This window comes from Cryptomeria japonica, chromosome 9, assembly GCF_030272615.1.
Source record: "Cryptomeria japonica chromosome 9, Sugi_1.0, whole genome shotgun sequence".
Taxonomy (NCBI): Eukaryota; Viridiplantae; Streptophyta; class Pinopsida; order Cupressales; family Cupressaceae; genus Cryptomeria; species Cryptomeria japonica.
The window spans coordinates 634,208,367-634,235,507 of NC_081413.1; the positions used below are offsets into that span (position 1 = coordinate 634,208,367).

Sequence of the window (27,141 nt, forward strand, 5' to 3'; positions counted from 1 at the left end):
AGCGAGTACAAGAAGGAAACCCTGATTTTAGCATTTCTTATGCAATTTTTTGGGCTATTATAATATTTATTATGTTTTCATCCAGGACATATCAAGGCAAATGACTGTTCATTTGCCCACCCCTTGTAAGTGATGGTACATTTCTTGTGCCTCTCTGACAAACCCAGCTCGAATATAGAGATCAAGCATATACCTGTAAGTAGTTGTATCCGGCTCAAGGCCTCTGGCATGCATGCTCATAAACAGCTTAGAAGCTTCAACAATCTCACCCACAATGCAAAATGCATATACGATAGCATTGTAAAAAGATAAGTCTGTGCTCACTGAGATATCCTAAAGTTTTTAGTAAGGTTATCAAGAGACGGGGTACTTGGAGATGTCAATTTTTTTAATATAATTTAATGATTTTTAGAAAGTATCGTGACATAGAACTTTGAAAACAAGAACAGTGGTAAACTTTAACATTAACTTCAAAGTTTAAATACACAAATGTCAAATGACATTGTGTCAGAATCAAAGAGTTCATAACTCACACAACATATTCCATATTAGATTATCATTACATATTGGAATTCAAAAAATATTGATAGTTTGATGCTGATATACATGCCAAATGATATGAGATGCCTAGTTTTGTTCTTTTGAGAATGGAGAAGGTTTGCAAGGATGTGTCCCTGTAAGATATTTTAGAAAGCTGGAGATACTCAGTGGCTTCCATCATTTCCAACAGTTAGAATTGATGTTACACAGAGATCTCTTATTACCATTCTGGTGACCTCTTTAACAGAACAACAGTTAGTAAATCATGACACTACAAGAAAAGTGAATAACAGTACATCATTGATGAGTCTCTCTAGAGGGGCAATTGTGCAGATTGATCAGAAGACTATGGTGGCTATCATTATCATTATTACATATAAGTAACAATGATTTTGCAATTGTGATGATAGAGGATAAGAATCGGAGTTTTTTATACCATCTTATGGCCTATGTTTTCTAGCAGGAGACATCAATTTCTGATCAGAAGACTTCGGAGACAGCAGGAGACGGCAGCCAGAAGAGCCCTGAGCATTGAGACGTTTCCAATGATGTCTCTAGTCTCCAAGACATGTCTCCGTCTCCGAGACGTGTCTTAGGGGGTAGGAGACAGGTCTTCTGATAACCATGGTTTTTAGAGCTCCAAGATGTGTCTCGGTCTCTGAGACACGTCTCAGGGGGTCGGAGACAGGTCTCCTGGCAACCATGGTTTGTAGAGCTCCATCATTCATTCCTGGAACAGAATAATTATAAAATGCATTAATCAGGGGCTGAATAATACAATCTTTATGGGAAGACTCACGATGCTTCATATTCCATTCATCAATCCCTCCTTTCAATAGAAAACGACGCAATAGTTTGCGTGTTTTGTTATTAGGAACAATTCCTAATTTTGACATTTTCTGCAAAACTTCAGCAGCTTCTCCTAGCCTCCCTTCTGTAACATAGATATCAATGATATCATTAAAAGGGAGAATAGTGGTACAAAACCCTAATTCCAGCATTTCTTTTGCAATTTGAATGGCTTCATTGTATCTCTTATTTTTCCTATAGAAGGTCAATATCATAGCAAATGACCATTCATTTGCCCACCCCTTTTCCTTTAAGCACTGAAATGTTTCTTGCACCTTGCTGACCAACCCAGCTTGCCTATAAAGATCAAGCATGTATCTGTAACTGGTTACATCTGGCTCATGGCCTCCAGCACATAAGTTCGTGAACATCTGTGAAGCCTCATCGAGCATTCCTGCAGTGCCCAATGCATACATGAAAGCATTACAAACAGATAAGGGAGGATTCAAGCTCCACAATTCCCTGAGAGATCCTAAAATTTTTAAAGCTTCACTTTTCATTCCCAACATAGAAAAAACTGTGCTTATCAGTGGCCGGATATTACCATCTTGATGTAAAAAACCAAGCTTCTTTGCTATCCATTTTCTAATGCCTCTTGAGATTAAGATTTCACACAATAATTTACATGTAATCTCGTCAGGAGAAACTCCTAAGTTTAACATTTTCTGGCAAACCTCGGCTGCTTTTTTTCTTCTCCTTTTTTCAACATAGAGCTTAATGAGATTATTAAAAGCAATAGTCCTAGTAACAACCCCTGATTCCAGCATTTCATTTGCAACTTTAAGGGCTGTCCCGTATCTCCTCTTTTTTCTAGTGAAGGACAATATCAAGGCATATGACCATCCATTTACCCACCCCTTTTCCATTAAGTGCTGAAATATTTTTTCTGACTTCCTGACCCTCCCAGCTCGAGTATAAAAATCAAGCATGTATTTGTAAGTGTTTGCATCTGGCTTAAGGCCTCTGGAGCCTAAGCTCCTAAACATCTTTGAAGCTTCAACGATCCTGCCTGCAGTACCAAATGCATATATAATAGCATTACAAAATGATAAGTAAGTATTCAAGCTCCACAATTTACGGAGAGGTCCTAAAGCTTCTAAAGCTTCATCTTTCATTCCCACAATGGAATAAACTATGCTTATCAGTGGCTGGATACTACCATATATATGAAGAATTTCAAGCTGCTTTGCTATCGATTTTCTAATGCCTCCTTTCACTAACAGTCCACCCAATAATTTACATGTAGTCTTGTCGGGACAAACTCCTACAATTAACATTTTCTGCAAAACTTTAGCCGCTTCTCTTAATCTCCCTTCTTCGACATATAGCTCGATGACATCATTGAAAGAGAGAATACTAGTAAGAAGCCCTGTTTCCAGAATTTCTTCCGCAATTTCAATGGCTTTATCGTATCTCTTCATTTTTTTATTGAAGGACAATACCAAGTCAAATGACCCTTCATTTGCACACTCCTGTAATATTTCTTGTGCCTCACTCTCCAGCCCAGCTCGAGTATAAAGATCAAGCATATATCTGTAAGTGGTTGTATCTGGCTTAAGGCCTCTGGCACGTAAGCTCATGAACATTTTCGAAGCTTTATCGATCCTGCCTGCACTACCAAATGCATTTATAATAGCATTATAAAAAGATATGTGAGGATTCAAAGTTTGTAATTGACAGAGAGACTCTAAAGCTTCTAAAGCTTCATCATTCAAACAATCTGAAGTCACAAACATTTGAGTAAGAGAATTATATGTGCATTCGTCAGGCAAAACCCCTAGACTCTCCATTCTGTTAAATAACTTCAGAGCCTTGTCTTGAACTTTCGCAAATCCATAGGCCTTGATCATGACATTGAACTCCAGCACACTTATTTTTCTTCCTCTTTCTTGACTGTATTTAAACACCTTTTCGGCCTCTAACCAACATCCCTGTTCTCCATACGCATCCATGCAGGCGGCATACCATTCAGAACTCATCCGTCCATCAACATGGAACCTTTCAAACCATGCCCATGCTTGATCCAAAAGCCCCAAACGTATGTACATCCTAAGAACAGCTGACTGTGAGTTTCCATCAATCTCAACACTCAAATCAACCATCTCTTGAATTACAATATGAACTTCATTGACCCTGTTTACAATACTTAATGCATACAGAATAGTTCGGTAAGGTATATCGTTAGGAATAAGCCCTGTCTCCTTCATCTTTGTGAAGTACCACAACACCTTATCAACATTTTCATGTTCAGCATGGAATGAGATAAGTATGGCGTATGTCCTCCCATCCGGGATGCAACCAAGCTCTTCCATCTTCATCATGAGTGCATCTGCCTCCTTCAAGCGTCCATTAGTCCCACAGATATGAATCATTGTATTGTATGTAACAACATCTGGAATTATTCCTGCTTTCAACATATCACAAAATACATCTGAAGCTTCTTTGAGCCGTCCCGCCTTTCCATATGTATCAATTAGGGTATTGTATGTGTAAGGGTTTCTTGGCCTCCCCAATTCAGCACCACCATTGGAAGAGTCCATGGTCTTGTTGTCATAATTGGTAACTCCTTTAAGAGACAAATCAGAGCCCGAAGATGACTGCTTTCCACCATACCAATCTTGGAAGAATTGTGTCGCTTTGTCATACTCCCCAGCCATTTTTAATATGTGAACTACTATGCTCACAATGACCTCGTCTGGATGCAGGCCTTGCGCTACCATGTGGTCCAACCACCGGAGAGCCTCTTCTTTCAGCCCAGCTTTACCGTAACAATCAATCACTGTACCATAAGTGGTATTTGTAGGCGACACCTTATTTCTCACCATTTCCTCCCAGAATTCCTTTAAATAATCCCATTTCTTCGCTCTCCCAAGAATCTTAAGCAGGATAGTATAGTGAAAGACATCGATTTGATAGCAACCTTTATCTTGAAACCACCTAAAGATTTCAACAGCTCTCTCCCAATTGGACTGATGTTTGAGTATAATGGTCATCTGTTTCGCCGTTAGCGTGGCTTCCCAAGGACCAAGTGCCTCATCTATCTTCTTCCTACATTCCAGTGCTTTCATAAGGTCTGGAATATACCCACCATATTTCATGTATGAGGGATTTTGCTTATTTTTTAATGATTTAGCGACCCTAAGATTGCCTGTTCTACAGTTTTCCTTAGAGCTGGTTCCCAACACATTTCTGATACAGGTAAAACCTGGCATTCGCCCAACCACAGCCTCCATATTTATATTATACTGGTATTAAATGAATTGTTGTTTCCTACCAAGTTAAACTGTGTCATCGAAATGCTGCAAATTCCAGAACTGAACAACTTTTGACAGAAACATACGAGGGTTCTCGAAACTTAAAGATGTGAGCAGTAATTTCTCAAAAAACAGTATCCCTCTCAAATTTTGCAATTTACCTCTGAATATCAAACCGCACGCTGCACGTCCATGTTCTCCTTCGCATTTAGCCCCAAACCGTAAAAAAACCAAATACGGTCAGCCATGAAGAAGTTCAGACCTGCGTTGCAAATGGGTAAGATTGAAAGAGTAACTAAAAACACATTTCACACAGAACTTTTTTTTGTGGATACTAGGGTTTCTTTGAATGTACAGAGGAGAGGAACTGATGGCGCTGTCGATTCTTATATTTGTCCTATATTCCTTATAAATTGTACATAAAAAATTGAAATTTGACACAAAAATATTCATTAATTTTTTTTTAACTGATTAAAATAAAATATTCAAAATATAGAAACAGTTTTATCAAAATAATAATATAATATTAATTGTCAGAGTTTTAGTTGTGGAATGGGAAAAAATGATACATATTTTCACATACCAATTCTATTACAATTTCTACTAATATTATGTTGAAGTAGGAGAGAGGGTCTTATACATGTGCACTCTAATATCACACTTTTCAAAATCTTATGTGGACATTTTAAATTTCTCTCAATTTTGTATATCAATTGACTTGTAAAATCTCTTATTTAAAAAAGTCATTTTCAAGTGTTGGCGATGGTGGGAGTGTGAGAGTTGGCAACGGTGATCGAAGATAGTGTTGTAAGTGAGAATTGGTTGGAAGGAGGAAAAACGGTGTGTACGGAGGAAGAATAGAGGTGGTGAGGATGTGGAGAGCATGATGGAGAGGAAGGAGAGGAGGACAAAGAGGGGGACAAAGAGGAAGAGGAGGATGGAGAGCATGATGAAGAGGAAGAGGGCTAGGAGAGTGTTGCAAAGAGGAAGAGGAGGAAGAAACCCACAGATGTTGGTTGGGGGAGTTGTTAATGTTTCGGAGAGATGCAAGGTGTTCAAGGTTTGGTTTTAGGGATGGGGTCCTCTGCTATGGTCCCATTAGTTCATATCTCTAGTTAAAAACATTCATTGATAAAAAAATTAAAATAAAACTAGTATACATATATTAAAAAATATATGTAAAGTATTAGATTGAGTGGATTTCCAGCATGGTTATGCAGTTCTCTGCTTCGGTTTTAGTTAATGGCAGTCCCCAAGGTTTCTTTCCTACCTTGCGGGGTATTCGGCAGGGGGGTCCCATATCCCCCTTCCTTTTCATTTTATTGGCAGAAGTTCTTGGTCGTTCGATTGCTCGAAAGCGTTCTCAGGGGTTGTGGAAAGGTATCGAGATAGCTCGCGGGGTGGATTCTACAACCCATTCACAATTTGGAGACGATACTTGTCTTTTTGGAGTGGCCTCCATGCAAGAAGCATCGATGATGAAAAAAGTGTTGGACAGATTTAGTCAGGCTATTGGTCAGGAGATAAATTTGCAAAAATCGGAGATATTTTTCTTCCACACTGAAGCTGGGTCTTAGAGGTCTATAGCCAGACTTTTTGGGATTAGATTGGTCAGCTACTTGGGAAATTCCTTGGTACGCCACTCTTTGCTAGAGCAGGTAAGCTGGATATTTGGAAAGGGTTTCTTGATGGTTGCAAAGCAAAAATGGAGGGCTGGAAAAGTAAGTGGCTCACGCTGGCTAATTGTCTTCTGATGTTGAAGACAGTTATTTCGGCAATGCCGATTTTCTCCATGGTTTGTTTTAAACTCCCAGGTACGATCATTAAGAATATTCAACAAAAAATTAGGAAATTAATGTGGAACGGTAATCAAGAACAGGACAAAATTCCTTTGATGGCTTGGGATAGAGTATGTAAACCCAAAGGGGGAGGAGGTGTGGGGCTTTGACTAAAAGCTAATTAACGAAGCTATGGGGGCAAAGTTAGTGTGGCAAATGTACAGCAAGTCAGAGGAGAGATGGGCTCGCATTCTTCAAGCTAAGTATTTGGATAGTGGCGACAGGGAGAGGATTCTCACGGTTGAAAATCCCCCGAGAGGATCAGCCCTATGGAACTTTTTGGTGAATTGCAGGAATCTAATTACTAATCACCTTGCCTGGCGGATCGGAGATGGCCGTAAGGCGAGTTTCTGGCAGGATTCTTGGGACGGTTGCCCATCTCTAGATACCAAGGCCCCCCAGCGGATTATTCTAAAGACTCCTCAACATTGGGGTACCGAGGTGCATGATTTCCTGGCTCAAGAATCATCTGAATTGGGTCAGTAGATGAATTGGAAGGATCCCCGTGGTCTAGACCTAGAGGAGGCAGATGAAAGGTTGTTGAGGAATATCCTAGATAACAGGGAGGTGACGTGCTCTAGGCAGGAAGATAAAATAATATGGTGTGGTGCAAAGAGTGGCAGTTATTCAGTCAAGCTGGGGTATACTTTGTTGGAGACAGAAGGTAGGAAGGGGGATTGGGAAGCTAAGGTTTGTTGGAATAAAGAGTGTTTACCGAAAGCGGGTGCCTTCTCTTGGTTGGCAGGTAACAAGCGGATCCTAACTGGAGATAGACTTAAGAGAATGGGGTTTGTAGGCCCATTCCAGTGCGTGCTTTATAAGAAGGAGGAGGAAGAGGTGGATCACCTTCTGCTGAATTGCGACTTTGCCCAGGAAGCTTGGCGTTTCGGGTTGCAGAGGCTGTTGGAAGGGACCGATGGTAGGGGATTTGCGCGATTGGTTGGAATTGTGGCCAACTTTGAGTAAGTCTTTTATCTTTGCTGCTATCTGGAAGATTCCGCCTTCTATTGTAGTGTGGGAAGTCTGGAAAGAACGGAATCGAAGACTGTTTGAGGATAAAGCGGAAACTTTGGAACGCTTTCTGATCAAATTGGAGAGGGCCATTTCGGAATTAGTCACTAATGCTGCTTCTCAAGTTAACTTGGCAAAGACTCCCTTCACTCAGTTTGATGCTGGTATTTTGGTGAGTTGGCCCTTGATTAAATTTAGGTCTGTTAATGGGCTTTTGAGGGTTAATCCCCATAGGAAGGGTGACAAAAGTCAGGAATGGGTTCCATTAGATAAGGGTTGGATCAAGGTCAACTTTGATGGGGCTTCTAGGGGGAATCTCGGGATCTCTAGGGTAGGGGTCATAGCTCGTGATGAGTATGGAAGTATTCTAGCTTTTGGAGCTAAGAGGTTGGTGGATGGTACGAACAATGAAGCCGAGTGTCAAGCGGCTATAGAAGCCATTCTTTTGGAAAAGAAATTGGACGCGAAGAAACTCCATCTTGAGGGGGATTCCTAGATTGTGCTAAATGGGATTGCTAAGGGTCGGATGGAGGCCTAACAACTTGACAAACACATTAGAAGGATGAATCTCCTTCTGTGCGGGTTTGATGATTTTAAGGTTTTGCATGCTCTCAGGGAAGCAAAGGTTGAGGCAGACAAGCTCTCGAATGTTGGAGCTAATGGTTCTTTGGATAACAACTTCAATTTATTTGAGGACCTACAGAATGTGTGTTCTCTTGAGTTTGGTTGATTGTGCTTTAGAAGTGAAAAGTGAACCCAAGTTGTGTTTTTGAGTTTGGTTTGATTTGTTCTTGACACTAGACTTGAGGGAAGAGATGTGTCACGTGGCTTGTGACCTTCGATCTGGTTGCAAGCTGCAACAGTGGCGTAGGAATGATGATGGTAGTAATTGGCGGGCTAATCAGATGATGATGCATGGTTTGAGGTGTTACGTGTGGAGTAGTTATTTCTTGATGTGGTGTTGGCTATTTTAGGGCCTAGTCTCTTGGTTTTCTGGCACTCCACAGTGGTTGGTTTTGGTTTTGTTTGTGAGTGCAGGTTTTGGATGAGAGAGTGGGGAAGGATGGAAGCCAATTTCTCCCTATCTACAAACGGACAAATGCCTGCATTCCATGGTTCAATTTCGTGTAATTGGTTGTTGAATGTTTCCAGGGTTGATGGGGAAGTGTTTTGGAGGGCTGTGCGCTTGATGGTCGGGGAAGAATTTCTGGTTTCCGACTGCCAACCGTGTACAAATCTGGACATCTCGTCCTTGTTTGTGGCGTTGGCCCTGACGGTGGGTGGTTCGACAAAGGAGGTGATGCGAGTGACATCCTTGGTGCTGAGACCTAAATGGTCGGGAGGGCTGGAGGAGGTGGTGGCTTGTGCAGAAATTGGCAAAGGTCTGAGAGTGGTGCAAGGACCGTGGCGACGGATTGGTGTGGAAATAGGAGATGTTCAGTCGTTGGTGGTTTGGTCAGCTTCCCGAACTGTGGATGCTCAGATGGAAGATGCAAGAAAGGGGTGGAGGGACGTTGTGAAGTTTGTGTGGGAGCTGGGATCAGCAGAAAGAGCAAAATTGCATCGCAAACAGACCCTAATTAAGTTGGAGGCTCCTTTGGATGAAGATGGGTGGCCACTGGTCCGTCATCAAGTCCCTTGAAAGAGAGCGAAGGTGGTGGAGCGCAGTTCGCTTCGAGATGGCAGGTCGAGTACCATGCCAGGTGGCGGGCGGGAGATACATGTGGCAGGTCCCAGTCAGGGCATTCCTAATTTCTCAAGGGAAGATGCCCTTGGTTGGTTTCGATAGGTTGGCCCCAAGGGGTTGTCGGGTTTTGGGTGGGGAAGCATTTTTGTATGGTTTGTTTCTGAGGTGGTAGGCCATGTAGGTTCGATGTTTGTCTCGGGTTCTGTTGGTTTTGTAGGGGCAAGACCCCATGTTGTGGTATGCTGATGAACAACTTTAAGCATGTAATCTTTCCTTTTTAAGCAATATAAATATATCCTGGTTATTGATCAAATTTTTTTTATATATATGTAAAATATGCCAAGAGAGATCTTATAATAGAAGAGCATCATTACACAGACTATTAAGTTCGACTTATAATATCACATTTCAAATAGCTCTATTAATTTGAATCCATCCACATGGTGTACAATCTAAAATCTGTTGTCTTTGGCATTCTTAGATTAGTCAATGAAATGCATCTATATTTGATATCATTCAATCAAATGCAATCAAACAAATCAAGAGAAATATATAAAATGTCTATGGTACCTATACAAATAAATTGTGTTCTATCAATTGTTTTCTACATTTTCATACACTTGATGCGACTTTGATTAATTTAGAATCTCATTTCCAAACATTTGAATTATTCATTTAGTTCAATTGCACCAATTAATTCAAAGTCATTTGTTTTTTTTTAAATGCAAGTTCAAATCAATCCATTATTTTTGTTTTCAACTATAAGTTGAAATCATTTATTTATTTTCATTTCAAATTCCAAGTTAAAACTATTTTACTATATTTACATCAACCCTATGTTCACACTTGATTCTAAGTATCTAGTGATCTCCTTACTTATCATAACCTTATTATGATTTTTTTCCCATTCCACATTCACTATTCAATATTACAATCAGAACACATGGAGTATGTAACATTATTGCATTTTCTCAAGGATTTCATAGGATTCCATGAAAGACTAGCCCCATCAAATCTTATCTAATTGGTATCCTCTATATAAATAATTCAATTGTTTGAATTCCCAAACCATGTTATTACAATCACCATTTAAGTAGTTTCATATAACTAATTTAATTATGTTGTGTAGTGCTTCCACATGTAATACATGAACATCATTTTATTTATACACATCATTTAATTTATACATAAACTTATGTAATGGTTATACCAATACATTGTGTCAAATACATTCTTTCACATGTCTAATAGTACATATACAACATAAACCTCATTCTAGATATAAAATGGCTATGTAATCAAGATCATCTTGTTATATGTTTAAAATGATTACAAGTATAAATCTAATGCAAACAACTCCATTTGTATACATTAAAAATATTGTATGTTAAGGGGCGAGCATGAAGGGGAGAGGGCTCCACGATGATATAGGCTACCTTTAGTGACATCCATGTGGTATTCCTTGGATACATTAGCACTTGAATTTTTTCGTGGTTGTTCGTTTGATGTGTCACCATTTCAAATTGTTTCTAGCATATTCTAAATTCAAACATATTCTTAATAAATACATTTTTGTAACCTACACCAAACACTATTCATGTGCACCATGATTTTTTTTAATGTGGATGGGCTTATGTAAAAACAACATTCATATATTTGATGTTTTTATAAAAAAACAGAAATATATATTTTTCATATATATTAGATGAGTTTCAAGATGAACTTTAATATAACAACATCAAGTATATATGAATGATGAATGAGGACGTCTTACTAACATACGAAGAGAGAGTGTTTTATATAAAAGCTCATTCATATACATATAAAAAATTTATGCATAAATTTATAGAATGGTATTCAAGAGTAAATTTGCACTTACTATTTTATTATAAATATATAATAAGATGAGCTTTGATTACATAATTAATTCATAGATGTAGAATGGAGATTTATGCTTATGATTTCACTTAGATGTAGTCAATTTATATATACAATATGATAAGGTAAAGTTGATGTAAGTTCTACTACTTGCAATACATTGAAATTCTTCTTATAAAGTATACACAATTATTCCTATTGTGATTAGACTTCATTGCAATGTCCAAATTCACAGATTCAAATATTAAAACTTTGTAGATGAAGAACAAAGCCCAAATGATAACTAGACATGGTGCAAGGAGATTACAAATGACACTCCCTCACATAAAAGAGGCTTAAGACTACATATAGATGAAGATTTTTAAGATATTCCAATGCACAACCAACTAAAGAAGTAATTCAAGTCAAAACAAGTTTTGCACAAAGAAGTATTCATTGTAGAGAGAATGGACAATAAATGATATGGTAGTTGTCTTAGAAGATGTTGAGGACAATGGATTTTCAACTAGGTGTGTGTTGTGCCTCACACACAAGCCCTATCCAAAACATGGACCCCCTTTTTTTCCCTTGTCATTTTTCTTTGGGTGTGTTATGTTGGTTTTTGGCATGTCATTTCCTAGTTCTTCCCCTTGGGGTTTGTGAGAGATTTTTTGCCTTTGAAGTTTCATTGGCCCAGATGGTTAAGTCATTGTCCAAGTGAAGAAGTCTTGAAGTCACTAAAGTTCCATGAGAAAGTCTTAAGTCAAGAGGTTTGCCTTTGTCGAGGATTTTCCTTTGTAGGGGATTTTCAATTGTAGGGGTTTTTTAATTTTTTGGGATTCTTTGCCTTTTGTGGAATCCCTATCAATTTCATGTATTAGAAAAAGTTTTGACAAGCTTGACACCGGAGAAAAAGAAAAAATTGGAAATTTCTAAGTTGGAAAAATCTTTGAAATTTCCTAAGCCTAAAATATGTGAAATTCCTTGATAAGGTAAAATCTCTGGCATTCCTTGATAGGTTAAATCTTCAAATTCCTTAATAAGGTAAAATCTCCAAAATTCCTTGATAGCATAAAACCTTTGAAATTCCTTGACAAGGTCACCATATCCTAAATTCCTTGGAAGGTCTAAATCTCCTAAAATTACTTGGAATGTGCAAATCTCCTAAATTCCTTGGAAATTGAAATCTTCTAAAATTCCTTAAAGAGCTCAAATTTTCGAATTCCAAGAGAGATCCAAATCTTTGAAATTTCATGAAGCGGTCAAATTTATGAAAATTCAAAAATAGGTTTGGAATTAATCAATTTGATAGAGATTTTAGCATGTGATTCAATAATGACTTTACTCATGATATGGACATGAAATTAGCACAATTTAATAATTAATTTATTCTTCTTCTATTTATTTATTTTTCCTTTTTTCATAAATCAAATGTAGCTCGTCAAAATTAAGAACTTATTAAGGATTGTAAGAAAATTCAAAAATAGGTTTGGACTTAATCAATTTGATAGAGATTTTAGCATGTGATTCAATAATGACTTTACTCATGACATGGACATGAAATTAGCACAATTTTATAATTTTATAATTTTATAATTAATTTATTCTTCTTTTTTTTTTCTTTTTTTTACTGATCAAATGTAGCTCGTCAAAATTAAGAACTTATTAAGGATTGCAAATATAAAGTACAATTTTAAGGGTTTAAGGGAGCTCCCCTTGAACAAAGATTCTATCAGTTTGGATGATGGTTGAAGATACAAACTTGGGGCTTATTAACATAGAAGATTCCAATAATCTCTAATAATAGTACATGGTTTCTAGGAATCCAAGCTAGAATTTGATAAAACTTTAAAGGAATCTACTATTGAGTTGACATTAATGGAATATAGGATGATAGTTATACCCACACCACCCAAGGAGGATCTCAAAGATGTTATTCCAAGGTCTCTAGAAACCATGTACTATGATAGAAAGCATATAGTTGGAGGATATTTATTCATTAAGAATAAATAAGAAGTTTCTAACAAATGTCTTTTTGGAAAACAACAAAAAGCCACTTTTCTAATTGGTTTCTCTAGAAGGGCTATAAAAGCTCTCAAAATCATACTTATACATGTGATCCTATGACAAGTCTCTTTGAATAAATACAGGTACTTTCTTTCTCTTATTAATGATTTTTCTTGTAAAAATTGGATCTACTATTTGGCTAACAAATCAAAAAAAAAATTGTTAAGATTGTTTAGTTCAAATAGTTAGTTGAGAAACAAAGTGGTCAGTATAAAAAGCTCATCAAATAAAAAAATGGGAACAAATATACATCAAATATATTTTTGGATTTTTGTAGATGACATGGGATGTAGAGACTAGAGAGAGCTATCACTTCCTACACTCTATAGAAAAATGGAGTTACTAGGTCGAAGAATAGAGCTATTGTTGAAATGGATAGAAGCATGATGAAATAAAAGAACCTAGATAAAAAAAAAAAATTGGGTAGAGGTAGTCACTATTACAATTTATTTATTGAATATGAGTCCCATAAAAGTGATTCATGGAATGATTCTTGAACAATCATGGTTTGGTTTTACACTATCTATTTCTCATCTATGGTAGTGTTGCTAATGTGCATATACCTAAAGAAAAGGAAAAAAATAATAATGAAATGATCCTGTAAATAATAAACTAATCCTAAGTAGAGATGTCATATTTGATGAAAGAACACAATACATTCCAAATGAAAAGGATAAAAACATTATGATTGTTTTGAAGAAATCTAAAACCCTTATGAATGATCTAGGAGAAGAAGACTCTCATATACTTGTGTTTGATGAATCAAAAGTAATTAATAATATAGAACTTGAATCCTTGAATGTACAAACATATAGATACTAGAAATATCAAAGATGAACTAAAATAAATTATGACACAAAATGGATATATAAAACTAAGTATAGCTATTAATAAACATAAGGCTAGATTGGTTGCAAAAGGGCACACTCATTAGAAAGGTAATAATTACAAAATTTAAATGTTTTCTCCTATAGCAATAATGGATACTGTATATGGTGAAAATGGATTAACAATATTGAAAGACTAAATGAATTCAACCACAAAACCCTAGCCTAACAACAACAAAGATCCACCATAACATATGAAGATTACCTAAGACAATGCATATCAAATGAAATCACAAAGATTATACCATCACATGTCCACTAGGGTTTGGATCTCCATTCTTCCTATCTCCATTGATTTTGCTTGATATATTTGCTCTCAGATTTTATGTGTGCACAAGAGCTCAACAAAGAACGGAAATGTGGTTGCAAGTAGGATTGCATATGAAAGATCAAATGCTAGGTTGCTTGAATAGAATGCATAGGATGTGTGTAGATTGATTGATTAGTCAGGGTGCATAGTTTGATTAGGGTTGATAATGAAGGAAGTATCCTCTTATATAGAAGACACTATATGAAATGGAGGGATAAGATTGAGAGGTGTAAAAGATAAATGGTCGGCTATGATTAGAGGGTAGGTAAAGAAAATAATAAAATAATGAAAGGGGTAGGTAGTGTATGAATTAAGAGATGAATGACATGTGTCATAGGTAGAAAAGGTTAATGAATTAATTAAATAAATAAAGATTTATTTAATTAATAGAAGAAGTGGGATCAAATTAAATAAATAAAATATTTATTTAATTTAGGAAAAGGATAAATTAAATAAATAAAAGTATTTATTTAAATGAGAAATAGGGCTAGAAGAGGATAAATGAATTAATTAAATAAATAAAGATTTATTTAATTAATAGATGAATTAGGCTAAAATAATTAAATAAATAAAGATATTTATTTAATTAGACATGACAATTTTAGGTGTCTACATTTTGCCCCTCTTTGAGACAATGCAGCTTGTCGCGTTGTTTCAAAGAAGATAATATGAACTGATACAAAGTTGCCCCAAGGTGGGAATGATATGCCCCCTCGAGAGATTGGATGAAAATGTCTGAAAAGATCACAGACAATCTCTCGATAAGAAAGGAAGGCTAGAAAGAACTGATCGAATAGGATAGAGTGACAGAGTCACGGGATAATGAAGACTAACTCGGGCTAGGGCTAGGGCTAGGGTAGTCTATAAGATAGACCACGGGGGGAATACATCCTCATTGTCATCCACACATCCAAGAGATCAGAGTGCAGAGAGAGAATAGAGCAGCAACAGTCAACAACAATGGCATTGGTGCATAGATTTGACCGCGTTCGTCAATTTCAGAGGCCATCCGATGTAGGAGAGCCGGTAAGTACCACAAAACCTCTTTGTACTTTGTCGCATGAAATGTTGTCATTAATGCATTCTAGGTAGGGTAATAAATGATTTTTAGAATATGTCAAACAATGTCAAAAATGTGTAGGCACGTCTGCGTTGGTGCCAGGCACGTCTAGGTTTTCTAGACACGTCTGCATTGTGCAGGCGCATTTGTGAAATGTGGGCATGTCTGTGCAGAGCATAGGCATGTCTGTGTATTTCAGGCGCGTTTGTGTAGTCTGGAAGCACTTTTATGTCATAAAGGTGCATTTATGTCTTCTAGGCAAAATCGACAGTTCTGTGATGAACATGCGCTGTCGATTGGATAAGCTATTGAGAGGATACACTCAAGCAGGTCCTCTAGGGAAGACTAGAATAGCAAATAGGGCTAGGATTGACAATTCTATGATAGAACATACGTTGCCAATTAGGAAACTACTCAAGAGGATTCACTCAAGTAGAGGCCCTAGGATAGGATAGATCAAGGGACTTTGTGATGAACAGTGAGTACCAAGACATAGTACTTTGTGATGAACAGGGAGTACCAATAGGTGCAGCACTTTGTGATGAACAGTGAGTGCAAATATAAGTAGCACTTTGTGATGAACAGGGAGTGCAAAACTCGTAGTACTTTGTGATGAACAGGGAGTACCACTAGGATAGATAGCAACACTTTGTGATGAACAGTGAGTGTCACTAGGATAGAAGCAACACTTTGTGATGAACAGTGAGTGTCACTTTGACTGACATGATTGCTTTGCTTAACTGCAGGAGTACCTACCTATGCTGGAGTCATGGGAGAGATTCCCATCGACTCAGAGTTTACGACCGAAGATGACATTTGAGGATAGAGCAGCTATTGAGGTTATGGGCTTGCGACATATTCTATATGTGCCTGAGTTTGAAGCGAACATGAGGTTGCTGACTGCGCTGGCTAAGAGATGGCACTCAGAGACTTGTAGTTTTCATTTGTCGATGGGTGAGATGACAATCACCTTAGAGGATGTATACAGGATTCTGAGGATATCGATCGATGGGGAGTTAGTTCCTTACAATCGAGACAGAGACAGATGCATTGAGATGAATGTTCCAGGATCTGGGATTGGAGATGAGGGCTGGACATGTGGCTTGGGATACCATGGCATGGATAGGATTAGCACTACCAGTAGTGTTGGCATGAGTGATCAGTGGGTTCCTCTGTCCAGATAGGGCGACACAAGGGTTGGCTGTAGCCATATATATTTTGACATCATTGTATCATGATACTTATGATCATATATATATAAGATGATTCATCTTTACAGAAGCTATATGCATGTGTACCTATGTGATGTTTCTATGTGATGCATGTATCTATGTGATGCAAATATGTACATGAGGAAAGGCAATATTTTTGTTCTTTTATGTTTTATATGTTATGCATATGTGAATGTGAATGTATGAAATGCAGATGGATATGACGATGCAAATAACTATTTACATGATGAGAATGTAAAATGTGCTAACATGTGTTGTGTGCAGGATATGGTGCAATTGTGATATCTATATGTATGTATGAAATGAGATATGTGGTAATACAGGTGCAAACTACATGAAATGCAAATATTTTTGGTGTGTCATTATACTCAGTCATGTGATAGCAGGCTACACGGACTCAAGAAGGACGAAGGAAGTCAATCAAGAAAGGGGGATGGAAGATAGAAGATATGAAAGTGAAAGAGCTTCTTGTGCGTTATCATCATTGAGATTTATTATGGCAAAATAGGTCATGACAATCGAGACATATGTTCGACCCATAAAGTCATTGTACCTGTTTGCATGGAGATAAGATAGTCACAAACAAGGAATGCCCCAGTTCATACTAGACTCATAGTGTCCTCATATCCTTGGACAAGTCATAGCATTACTAAGAGACAATCCACAGACAACAAAGAAAAATAGGTGACGATACCCCATCCTCGCCTTTCTAGTCAAAGATATCCTGGAGATGGAATCTCTAGTCAGAGACATCTTAGAAAAGCTAAAAGACATGTCACCAAAAGATAAAATCAAAATAAAACCAAGACTTGACACCAACATCCACTGAAGTCCTCAAGTTTAGTGTCTCTTGTCACTTGTATAAGTCTTATTTGATTGTGGTCACAGTGTTTACTTTCACAAAAAGGATAGATAGCACTGAAACATAATGTTGTATGAGTCTGTTGAAAGATTTGATTTGTTGAAGTCCATTGTTGTTGTTGTGTCTCATCTAAAACTGATTGAATCCATGAAATTGATACTTTATTGCGGAGAAGACGAAACTTTATTGCGGATTGGCGATGCATATGTTGCTTTATTGCGGATTGTGCGTGGATAGACTGAAGAAAAAATGGAAGAAACTGTACTCCTCGAAACATGTGATGCTCTCAGTTCCACACCCATCACTAGACGTAGGATTTGCCTTAGCCACATATAGGAGCCGATTTATTATGGATGGAAAAGGTGTGAAAGAGGAATGTTTATTATGAATGGCTGACCAACCTTGGGTAGATCAATAACAAGCCATGATAGGAATGGTGTATGTTTATTATGGATGGATAGGCTGTGAGTGTGTGCAAAGTGAAGGATGAAATGGAATCCTGAAGAAGGGAGGAGCAATGTCTCTACTTATGGCGCTGGTGACCCAGTTTTCACCATGGTACTTGCCCAGGGCGCCACCGAAGTGGTTTTCATTGTTGGACAAAATGTTTTTCTGTTTTTCAATTTTTTTTTTTTGTGTCACGAGGCACCTATTTGCCAGGTTTTCACCAAGTAACGATTTTTTATGTTTTATGATTTTTTTTTGTCTTTTTTGATATATTTTGATTTTTTTGTATTTTTGAATTTTTTGATTTTTTGTGTATTTTGAATTAGGATACTCTGAAGAGCTATGTGTAAAACCTGCAAAGGTGCATGTTGTTGATAGGATCCTCCCAAGGTTCACCCTCTATGGTTGAGAGCTGATATGCACCAGATCCATAGGCTATTGTGATGATGTAAGGACCAAGCCAATTTGGTTCGAACTTGTCCTTCTTCTATCTGTCTTGCTGATTTTTAGGATTTTCCTGAGAACTAAGTCACCCACCTCAAATGTACGAGGCTTTACCTTATGATTGTAGCTACATTGTTCCTTGACTGAATGATGTGTAGCTTGAGTGACTGTCTTCCTTGATAAAGGATTTGAGATAGAATTACTAGCATGTGAACTACGCAAGCCTGTATGCGTGTCACCTAAAGAACTTTGGGCATCCTTGATAACCAAGTCCTTCAAGGAAGTTCCATTAAAGGTCCATGATGTATCGCCAAAAGGGAAAGGACATGTGGAACAAGTGGATGAGTTTTGAAGGCTTATGATTGTGAAAAGAAGTGAAAGTACGATAGCATGATGGAGACTTAGGATCAACAAGTGTTCTTTTTTACTTGAAATTTTAGAACTTTTGCCCCCAGTTTATTTTGATATTAGGGGAGATCAATTCTTGTTCCTTTTCTTTCATAGGATTTTTATCCTTGATTTTGATTTTTGCAGAGTCCAATAGCTTTTGATTTTGATTTGGACTGAAGGACTTCTCTTTATTTTTTATTTTTAGATTTTTCTGTTCATAGCTTGATTTTTGATCCCCAATTAGTAAGGGCCTTTCTAATTCTTGTTGATCCAAGTCTGGAAGCGGAGTGGAAATGGAATGAGCAGATGAAATGGTAAGGCTATGTGATTTCTCAAGAGGGTTGGCAATACGCTCAATAGATTCTTCGTTTGAACCACTCTTAGGACTATTGATATTAAGGGATGCTTGCACTGCTAGAGGAGATTTGCATTCAGACTTAGTAGCCACAACACTAGGTGGTTCACACCCAATTCCTTGGCATTGCCAATTGTTAATAGATTGTTCCTGTCGACAAAATGTGTTAGGAGATAGTGGGAGTTGATCAACATGAAAGATATACTCACCACATCCCATGTCTTTAATCTTGAACTTTTCTTTTATCTCTTCTTTTTTTGATGTAGAACCTTTCAATGATTCTAGATCCACATATGATGATGAAGGAATAGCTTCTTGATTGACTGGGATTGTTATTTCTGATCTAGGTCATAGATTTTTGCAATATATGAATGGATTTGGGTCAGCTTTGACGGTCACTTCAACTCCATTGTGGGGAAACTTAATGCATTGGTGATATGTAGATGGGACTGCCCTCATTTCATGAATCCAAGGATGTCCTAGTAATATATTGTATGTGAGATCCAGGTCTAGGACTTGACAAACCACATCCTTTGTAACTGGTCCAACTCTGAGAGGCAAGGTGACTGTACCTTTGGATGAACGTTCATCATCATCATATGCTTTGATGGTAATTTTGTTTGTAGCATTCACAACTTTTTTAGAATATCCCAATTGTTTAATAGTGCTCAATGTACAAATGTTTAGACCTGCTCCTCCATCTATCAGGACTCATTTTATTCGGTGCTTGTGTAGGAAGGCTTCAATGTCTAAAGGTGCATTATGTGGCTGACTTACGGAGGCGTCATCAGCTTCTATGAATGTAAGGGAGTGTGGGATGGAAAGGTATCCCACCATGGCTTGAAATTGGTCCATGTTCAGATCAGTAGGAACAGTAATGTCTCTCAAGATTTTGTCAAGAATAGCTTTATGTGTTGGGGATATGCGTAAGAGCTCAAGGATGGAGATAAGCGTGGGTGTCTTCCCTAACTGTTCTACAAGGTCATACTCAGGCTTGGTTGATGAGGAAGCGATGTTTTTAGCTAGAGCACCTTGCAAAGTGAATTTACCTTGATGAGTTGTAACATTACATTCAGAGGTAGGTTAGGAAGAAGATCCAATGCCTTTCAAGACAATCTTGGGTCTTTGGGTAGAATTCTCAGGCGTTTTGTCCTTGATGATAATGGTAGAGACATAATTGTCCATCAAAATGTGATTGATAGTTGAATCATAGTTATAAGATGCTCTGGTATAGTTGGTTTGGTCATCTGTGGCTGCAGCTTTTCCCTTGTCATGTTTTGGGAATGCTTCCTTAAACATCTCATGTTCTTGATTGGATGAGTGTCCTTCAATTTCATTGTCACCTCTATCAATGAGATCTTGTATGATGTTCTTCAATTGATGGCAATTTCCTATCTTATGACCTTTGCTCTTATGAAATTCACAATACTCATCATCATTCCACCAATTTGGTTTAACCTTTGGCTCATATGGAGGCAAATCTGGAATAGTGATTACCTTGTTTGCCATTAGTTTATTGAAAACTGACTCAAGTGGTTCTCCCAATGGGGTGTAATTCCTTCGTGATCTGGAAGTTGTTTGAGTATTCACTTGATTGTTTGTAGAGCTTGATCCAGAAAAAAATGATTTTGGGTCGCACTGTATTGACATCAACAACACCATCATTGACTGTGTTCTTGTTTTTATTCCAAAATCTTGGCTTATCTTTTCCTTTAAAGTCATCTTTGTTTTCCTTGAATATCTTAATGACTCGTTGTTCAATTAGGACCTTCTCTATTACTAAGCCTTTTTCAATGACGTCTTTGAAGGTGGACAAACAAGATTTTCTTAGGTCATAACCAATGTCTTTATTAACATTCTGGGTGAAAATTTCTACCATTTTTTTTTGTGGAATTTCACAAGAGCATCTGCTAGCTAGATTCCTCCATCTTTGTAAAAATGATGAAAAAGACTCTCCATCTTTTTGCTTGGTGTTGCACAAAGTAGTGATTGATATGTCTGTCTCTATGTTGTATGAGAAATGTTGGATAAATGTCTCTGCTAAATCATCCCAAGACTTAATTCCAGGTGGGAGTTGGGAGAACCATTCCATAGCTTGATCTCCTAAGCTTTGTAGGAATAATCTCATAAAATATGTCTCTTCTGCTGCTATCTCAATGCAAGCTATGAAAAATTGTCTTATGTGTGCCTTAGGATCCCCTTTGCCTCTGTATTTATCAAACTTAGGCATCACAAAGTGTGTAGGAAATGGAGGCATTGGAATGCTTTTGTCAAATGGATAGGGACATATGTCTATCATTGTGTAAGTTGGCTTCGATGTATTTATGTCCTCCATTTTCTTTTGTAAGTCCTTGATTTGCTGTTCCAAATTGTTTTTAGGTGGAGACCGACTTCTTGAACCATACCCCATGCTTGAGGCACCAATTGTAGGAGGAGAATGTTGCATATATGGATGATATTGATCATACACATGTTCATATGGAGGAGGTCTATAATGACGCTGTGTATATGGACCACTTGGTATAGAGTCATGTAAACTTAAGTAAGGTGTAATAATATCCATGATGAATAATTATTTACACCAACAAGTCACGTTGAGGAATGGAATATCTGTTTTGTCCATGTATACCATACTCTACAGGAATATCATGAGTTTGTTCTAGTGTGTTGCCCCCAAATTTGACATGGGGTTTCGTTGTGTCCAAATTTTGAGCATGCCTTTGATTATCCAATTGCTTTGGTGGTTGATCCTTAGCATTGGTATGTGATTGAGCATATTTTTCTGCATAAGACCTCTATAATGGTCTGCGAAGGTGAGTATCATATGCTTGACCATGTGTGTGTGGGACCTCTGATTTTTGAAACAAAGATGATGGTGATTCAGGCACCATATGTAGTCATCTATTGCCTCCACTATTAGGCCTCCTTTGATCCATGTTGGAGTGAGTTTGTTGCAAAGGTCTATGTTCCATTATTTGAGACATGTCAAAATCATGAGGGATCTTGGTTCCACTTTGTGCCATCACTTGTAGAAAGTATTGTCTATCTCTCCTCATTATTTCCTCAACCAATCGATTGAAATGAGGATTCATAATGGTGTCTTCCACTTCTATTGAATGTACGAAAAAGTTGTCCATATTCTCATTGTGTGTATCATTGTTGTTTGTAGTGTCAATGTTTTCAACATTTGGAATGTTTCTATAGGCATCCATGTTAGGTAATGTAGTATGATTAGAATTGAAAAAGATATCATTGTCATACTCATAGGAACTCATGTTTGCAGACTCTTGAGCCTCTTTAGCTTCTCTCTTAGATTTTTGGGAATGGGTTTCAACCATGAACTAGGTATTGACCAAGATGTGTGAGACTAGATGAAAATAGAAAGAGTATGGAAGACCAAGAGTTGGATGGAATGTAAATGAATTTGAGGTGTACTTGCAATGTCCAAAGTGTAAGACCAAGTATGTATGTAGTAGAGTAGGTGTGACTTCCAAAGAGATGATAGTTTCTCTTGATGAGGTAAGTTGACCTTCACTTTAAGTAAGACCAAATGAGACCCAAAGGTGATAGACCTTGATGAGGGACCACTTAGCAAAATGTTGTTGTATGTAGTGTGTTGACAAAGTATGATGGGGACAAGCAAGTGACCTTTTGACTCAAGTTTAGACAAATATGTATGTAATGTATGGTGTAAAGCAATGATGGACTTTGTGAGACCCAAAGATAGGTTGAATGCTAAATGAAAACCTGAAGAGATAGCTTAGGAAGCTCAAGAATTCTGAAACTGATTGCTCTTGTTTGCTAGACTGTAAATTTTTCCAATTTGTGAAGTTGTTTTGTTGTGACCCAATCTAAATTTTTGACTCTTTTCGTGACAAGAGGACACAATGTTGATGAAGACTCAATGTTTGCAAGTGTTTAGACTCAAAATGACTCCAAGAAAAGTGTGTTGTTTGATGTAAGAATGTTTTGCATACATTTGAAGACACAAAAGACACAATGTTTTAATTTTTGGTCTTGAATGTTTGATTGTTCAAAATAAGACAAGCACAATTCTTATGGTTGGCCAGGACAATAGTTGTTGATCCCACATGGAGTTTCCCCCGACGCTACGCTATTCAGAGTGGATACTTAGATGTTTGACCCCACTGGCTCCACCCTCGGCACTCACTTCTCGGGGCAGCCAAGCATCAGTCCCCACAAAAACTCCCCATGGTGAACTTTCTATCTCTACTAAGAATTGTATGTGTGTGGGCCGCTACTAGAGGTCCGACTTCCTGCCCCAACAACTAGAAGGATTTTGGCTTCTAAAACAAAAAGGTGCTAGTAAGGGTATCCGCTCGTGTGGCCATACATGCAACACTTTTAGCTTTGTAAATATAGAAGGCTCCCAGCCGGTAGGGGTTAGGCCCTACAAATGATCAAATAAATTTGATCAAACGGGTTTATTGGGAGACATAGTGTCGATATGAACTAATCAACACACGTTATCCATAGTTTTCACCATGAATACAGTTATTTATAGTGGTTTGGAAGAAGATGACTTTTCTTTTGCTACCACTTGGATCGTTCTCTCCTCACTAGTAGTCCTAATGACCACACGGGGAGACAGACCCTCTAAAGATGAAACAAAAAGAGCCTATTGCTCAAGACACAAAAGACAATGGTTCAATTTTAGTGCACCAATTGAAGTGTTTGCTAATATATGAAAACAAGACACACAATGAAAGACCAAAAACCTTTTCCAAGGTCCTGCAACAAAGATTTATTAGTAGTTTGGATTGTTTGAAATAATCACCCCTTCCTGCAAGCACACAAGTTAGGTAAATTTTAGATCTAAAAGACTCTGTGAAATAGGGGCCTTCAACAATGCGTTTTGTTGACCAATTCAAATATCTTATTCATCATAAAAAAATACCACATGTAAAATTTCAAGAGATTTCCAGAAATGTAAGAAAATCCAAAAAAATTGCTAATTTACTCCAAAAATTAATTTTTTTATGAAAAATCATAAAAAATTCATATAAAATGCAAAATCGATCCAAAAAATCTAAAATTTTTACTGGAGAGTCCTAATGGTCTTCCAAACCTGCATAAAAACATTTCTCCAACAAATCCAAGCAGTTTGTGAGATATGAGTAAAATAATGCAAAACCCTAATTTTCAAAGATCCAATTTTTGAGGAATGATTTTGAATCAAATTTAAAATTAAAAAGAACAGATCCTGTGTATAATTCTTAGAGATTTTCAAAAATGTAAGAAAATCCAAAAAATTCACTAATTTTCTCTCAAAATTAATTTTTTATGAAAACTCATAAACAATTCATATAAAATGATAATTTGATCCAAAAAATATGAAATTTTTACTAAATCCTTCTTATACTTTTCTTGACTGGCACAAAAAATTTTATGCCAAAATTCGAAGCCGTTTGTGAGATCTGATCAAAATAAGGAAAAACCTTAATTTTTAAAGATCCAATTTTTAGGGAAATATTTTGCATCAAAATTAAAATCACAAAGAACAGATCCTATGTATAATTATGAGAGATTTCCAAAAATGTAAGAAAATCTAAAACATTCTCTCATTTTCTCTCAAAATTAATTTTTTATGAAAAATCATAAAAAATTCATAGAAAATGAAAATGTGCTCTAAAAATTCTAAATTTTGGATTGAGAGCTCCTGATACTTTCTTCAACTTGCAAAAAAAATTTGGTGCAAAATTTCCAAGCCGTTTGTGAGATATGATCAAATCTCTCCAAGATCTTGATTTTGTGTCTTAAACCTTAGCTGCACAAGGTTATTCTCCAAATTGTTTTACAAAACAGCAATATAGGGCTAGAAAAATCTGCAAAAAACACAGATCTAACAAAAATCCATGTCCCACCGGGTGTGCCAAAATGTAAATGGTGAAAGTGGAAACAACAATATTGAAAGACTAAATGAATTCAACCACAAAACCCTAGCCTAACAACAACAAAGATCCACCATAACATATGAAGATTACCTAAAACAATGCAAATCAAATGAAATCAAAAATATTATACCATCACATGTCCACTAGGGTTTGGATCTTCATTCTTCCTATCTCCATTGATCTTGCTTGATATATTTGCTCTCAGATTTTATGTGTGCATAAGAGCTCAACAAAGAAAGAAAATGTGGTTGCAAGTAGGATTGCATATGAAAGATCAAATGCTAGGTTGTTTGAATAGAATGCATAGGATGTGTGTAGATTGATTGATTAGTTAAGGTGCATAGTTTGATTAGGGTTGATAATGAAGGAAGTATCCTCTTATATAGAAGACACTATATGAAATGGAGGGATAAGATTGAGAGGTGTAAAAGATAAATGGTTGGCTATGATTAGAGGGTAGGTAAATAAAATAATAAAATAATGAAAGGGGTGGGTAGTGTATGAATTAAGAGATGAATGACATGTGTCATAGGTAGAAAAGGTTAATGAATTAATTAAATAAATAAAGATTTATTTAATTAATAGAAGAAGTGGGATCAAATTAAATAAATAAGATATTTATTTAATTTAGGAAAAGGATAAATTAAATAAATAAAAGTATTTATTTAAATGAGAAATAGGGCTAGAAGAGGATAAATGAATTAATTAAATAAATAAAGATTTATTTAATTAATAGATGAATTAGGTTAAAATAATTAAATAAATAAAGATATTTCTTTAATTAGACATGACAATTTTAGGTGTCTACAGATACTATTATATTAATCTTATCTTTAACTACTCAGAATGGGTGGATTGTTTATCAAAAGGATTTTAAGAGTGCATTATTGAATGGTTATATTGATGAAAACGTTTATGTTTCTCAACCTCAAGGTTTTGAAGTACCTTCCAAAGAACATTTTGTTTTATATTTTGAAGGCAAACTTGCATGGCCTGAAACATGCACCTGGACATAGTATTATAGATTTGATTCTCACCTTTAGCACAAAGGTTTTGTAAGGAGTGACTTTGATGCTAAATTTTACAACAAACATTTTGGAGAAGATATTCTTATACTTGTTTTACATGATTTGGAATATACACTAGGAATGATTACTTTTGTTTGTAAAAGTTAAATCAAGTATGGTTTTAAAAATTGAAATGTTTGATTTATGACAGATGCATTATTTATTTATTCTTGAAGTTTGGAAACATACAGATAATATATTTATATCACAATAAAAGTACTAGGGTGAGCTCACAATGTTGGTTCCCACATTTTGGTACATCTTGATTTTTGTTGAAATCATACATTTTTTATAAAATATAATAATTTAAGCTTTAAGAGGTCCCATTTGAAGTAATAATTGAAGAGAGTTAGATCATGTTCGGTGTGGAGCCTGATCAGTCTCCAAGTGGGAGATTGTTGAAATGTGGCGACTGATCAACAAAGTACTGTACACTCAACACGTATCCTCACCGGGGTCTGGGGCCGGGTTGGGCCTCGGGCATGCCGCCCCCGAAATTTTTTTTTGTTGCTATTTTTTCGTTGATGAAAACCGACATTGTAATAAAACCCTAAAAAGGCCGACTTTGTTTGTTGCCCTAAAAATGCATGTTATAAGCGGCTGGGATGCTTAAGGCATTGTAAGGTTGATGTACTATTTTTGCTGGATAATAAGAAAGATTGGACGGCTGTGTATGGTGGACGTAACCCATTCTGGGTGAACCACGTTAAATCTCTGTGTTATCCGTGTCCTATTTTATTTCTTTATCTTTTGTATTTAAATCTGCATATAATTGTTAGTTCATATTTGCTTCGGATCTGCTTGAAACCCTAACAGATCAAAGGCTCTTAGATCAAAATTTCTTGGATAGAACCTCTCTACTTCTAAATCATACTTGCAATGGAGTCTCCTTTACATCTATCAAATGCTAATAAAAAACCAATTCTACATTAGCTTTTGGGGGGTCAAATGAATTCATTTATAATTTTTGTTTTTTTAAGTATTTATTCCTTATTATAAGCTTTTCAAATAGTATAATTTTTCATATATTTAATTTTTTTAATATATTTTTATTTTATTTCTTATAAAT

At 36.6% G+C, this 27,141-nt stretch overlaps 2 protein-coding genes across 2 annotated transcripts; one reads left to right on the forward strand and one right to left on the reverse strand.

The window, feature by feature from the left end:
- Positions 1-541: 541 nt before the first annotated feature.
- On the reverse strand, positions 542-5,034 carry LOC131078094 (pentatricopeptide repeat-containing protein At3g23020). The gene has a single exon (XM_058015742.2). The coding sequence runs from the start codon at positions 4,620-4,622 to the stop codon at positions 1,095-1,097; it is 3,528 nt and encodes a 1,175-aa protein (XP_057871725.2). The 5' UTR covers positions 4,623-5,034; the 3' UTR covers positions 542-1,094.
- A 1,933-nt stretch (positions 5,035-6,967) lies between these two features.
- LOC131858570 (uncharacterized) lies at positions 6,968-7,988 on the forward strand. The gene is made up of 2 exons (XM_059211855.1): positions 6,968-7,400; positions 7,495-7,988. The coding sequence occupies exons 1-2, from the start codon at positions 6,968-6,970 to the stop codon at positions 7,986-7,988; spliced, it is 927 nt and encodes a 308-aa protein (XP_059067838.1).
- The last annotated feature ends 19,153 nt before the right edge of the window (positions 7,989-27,141 follow it).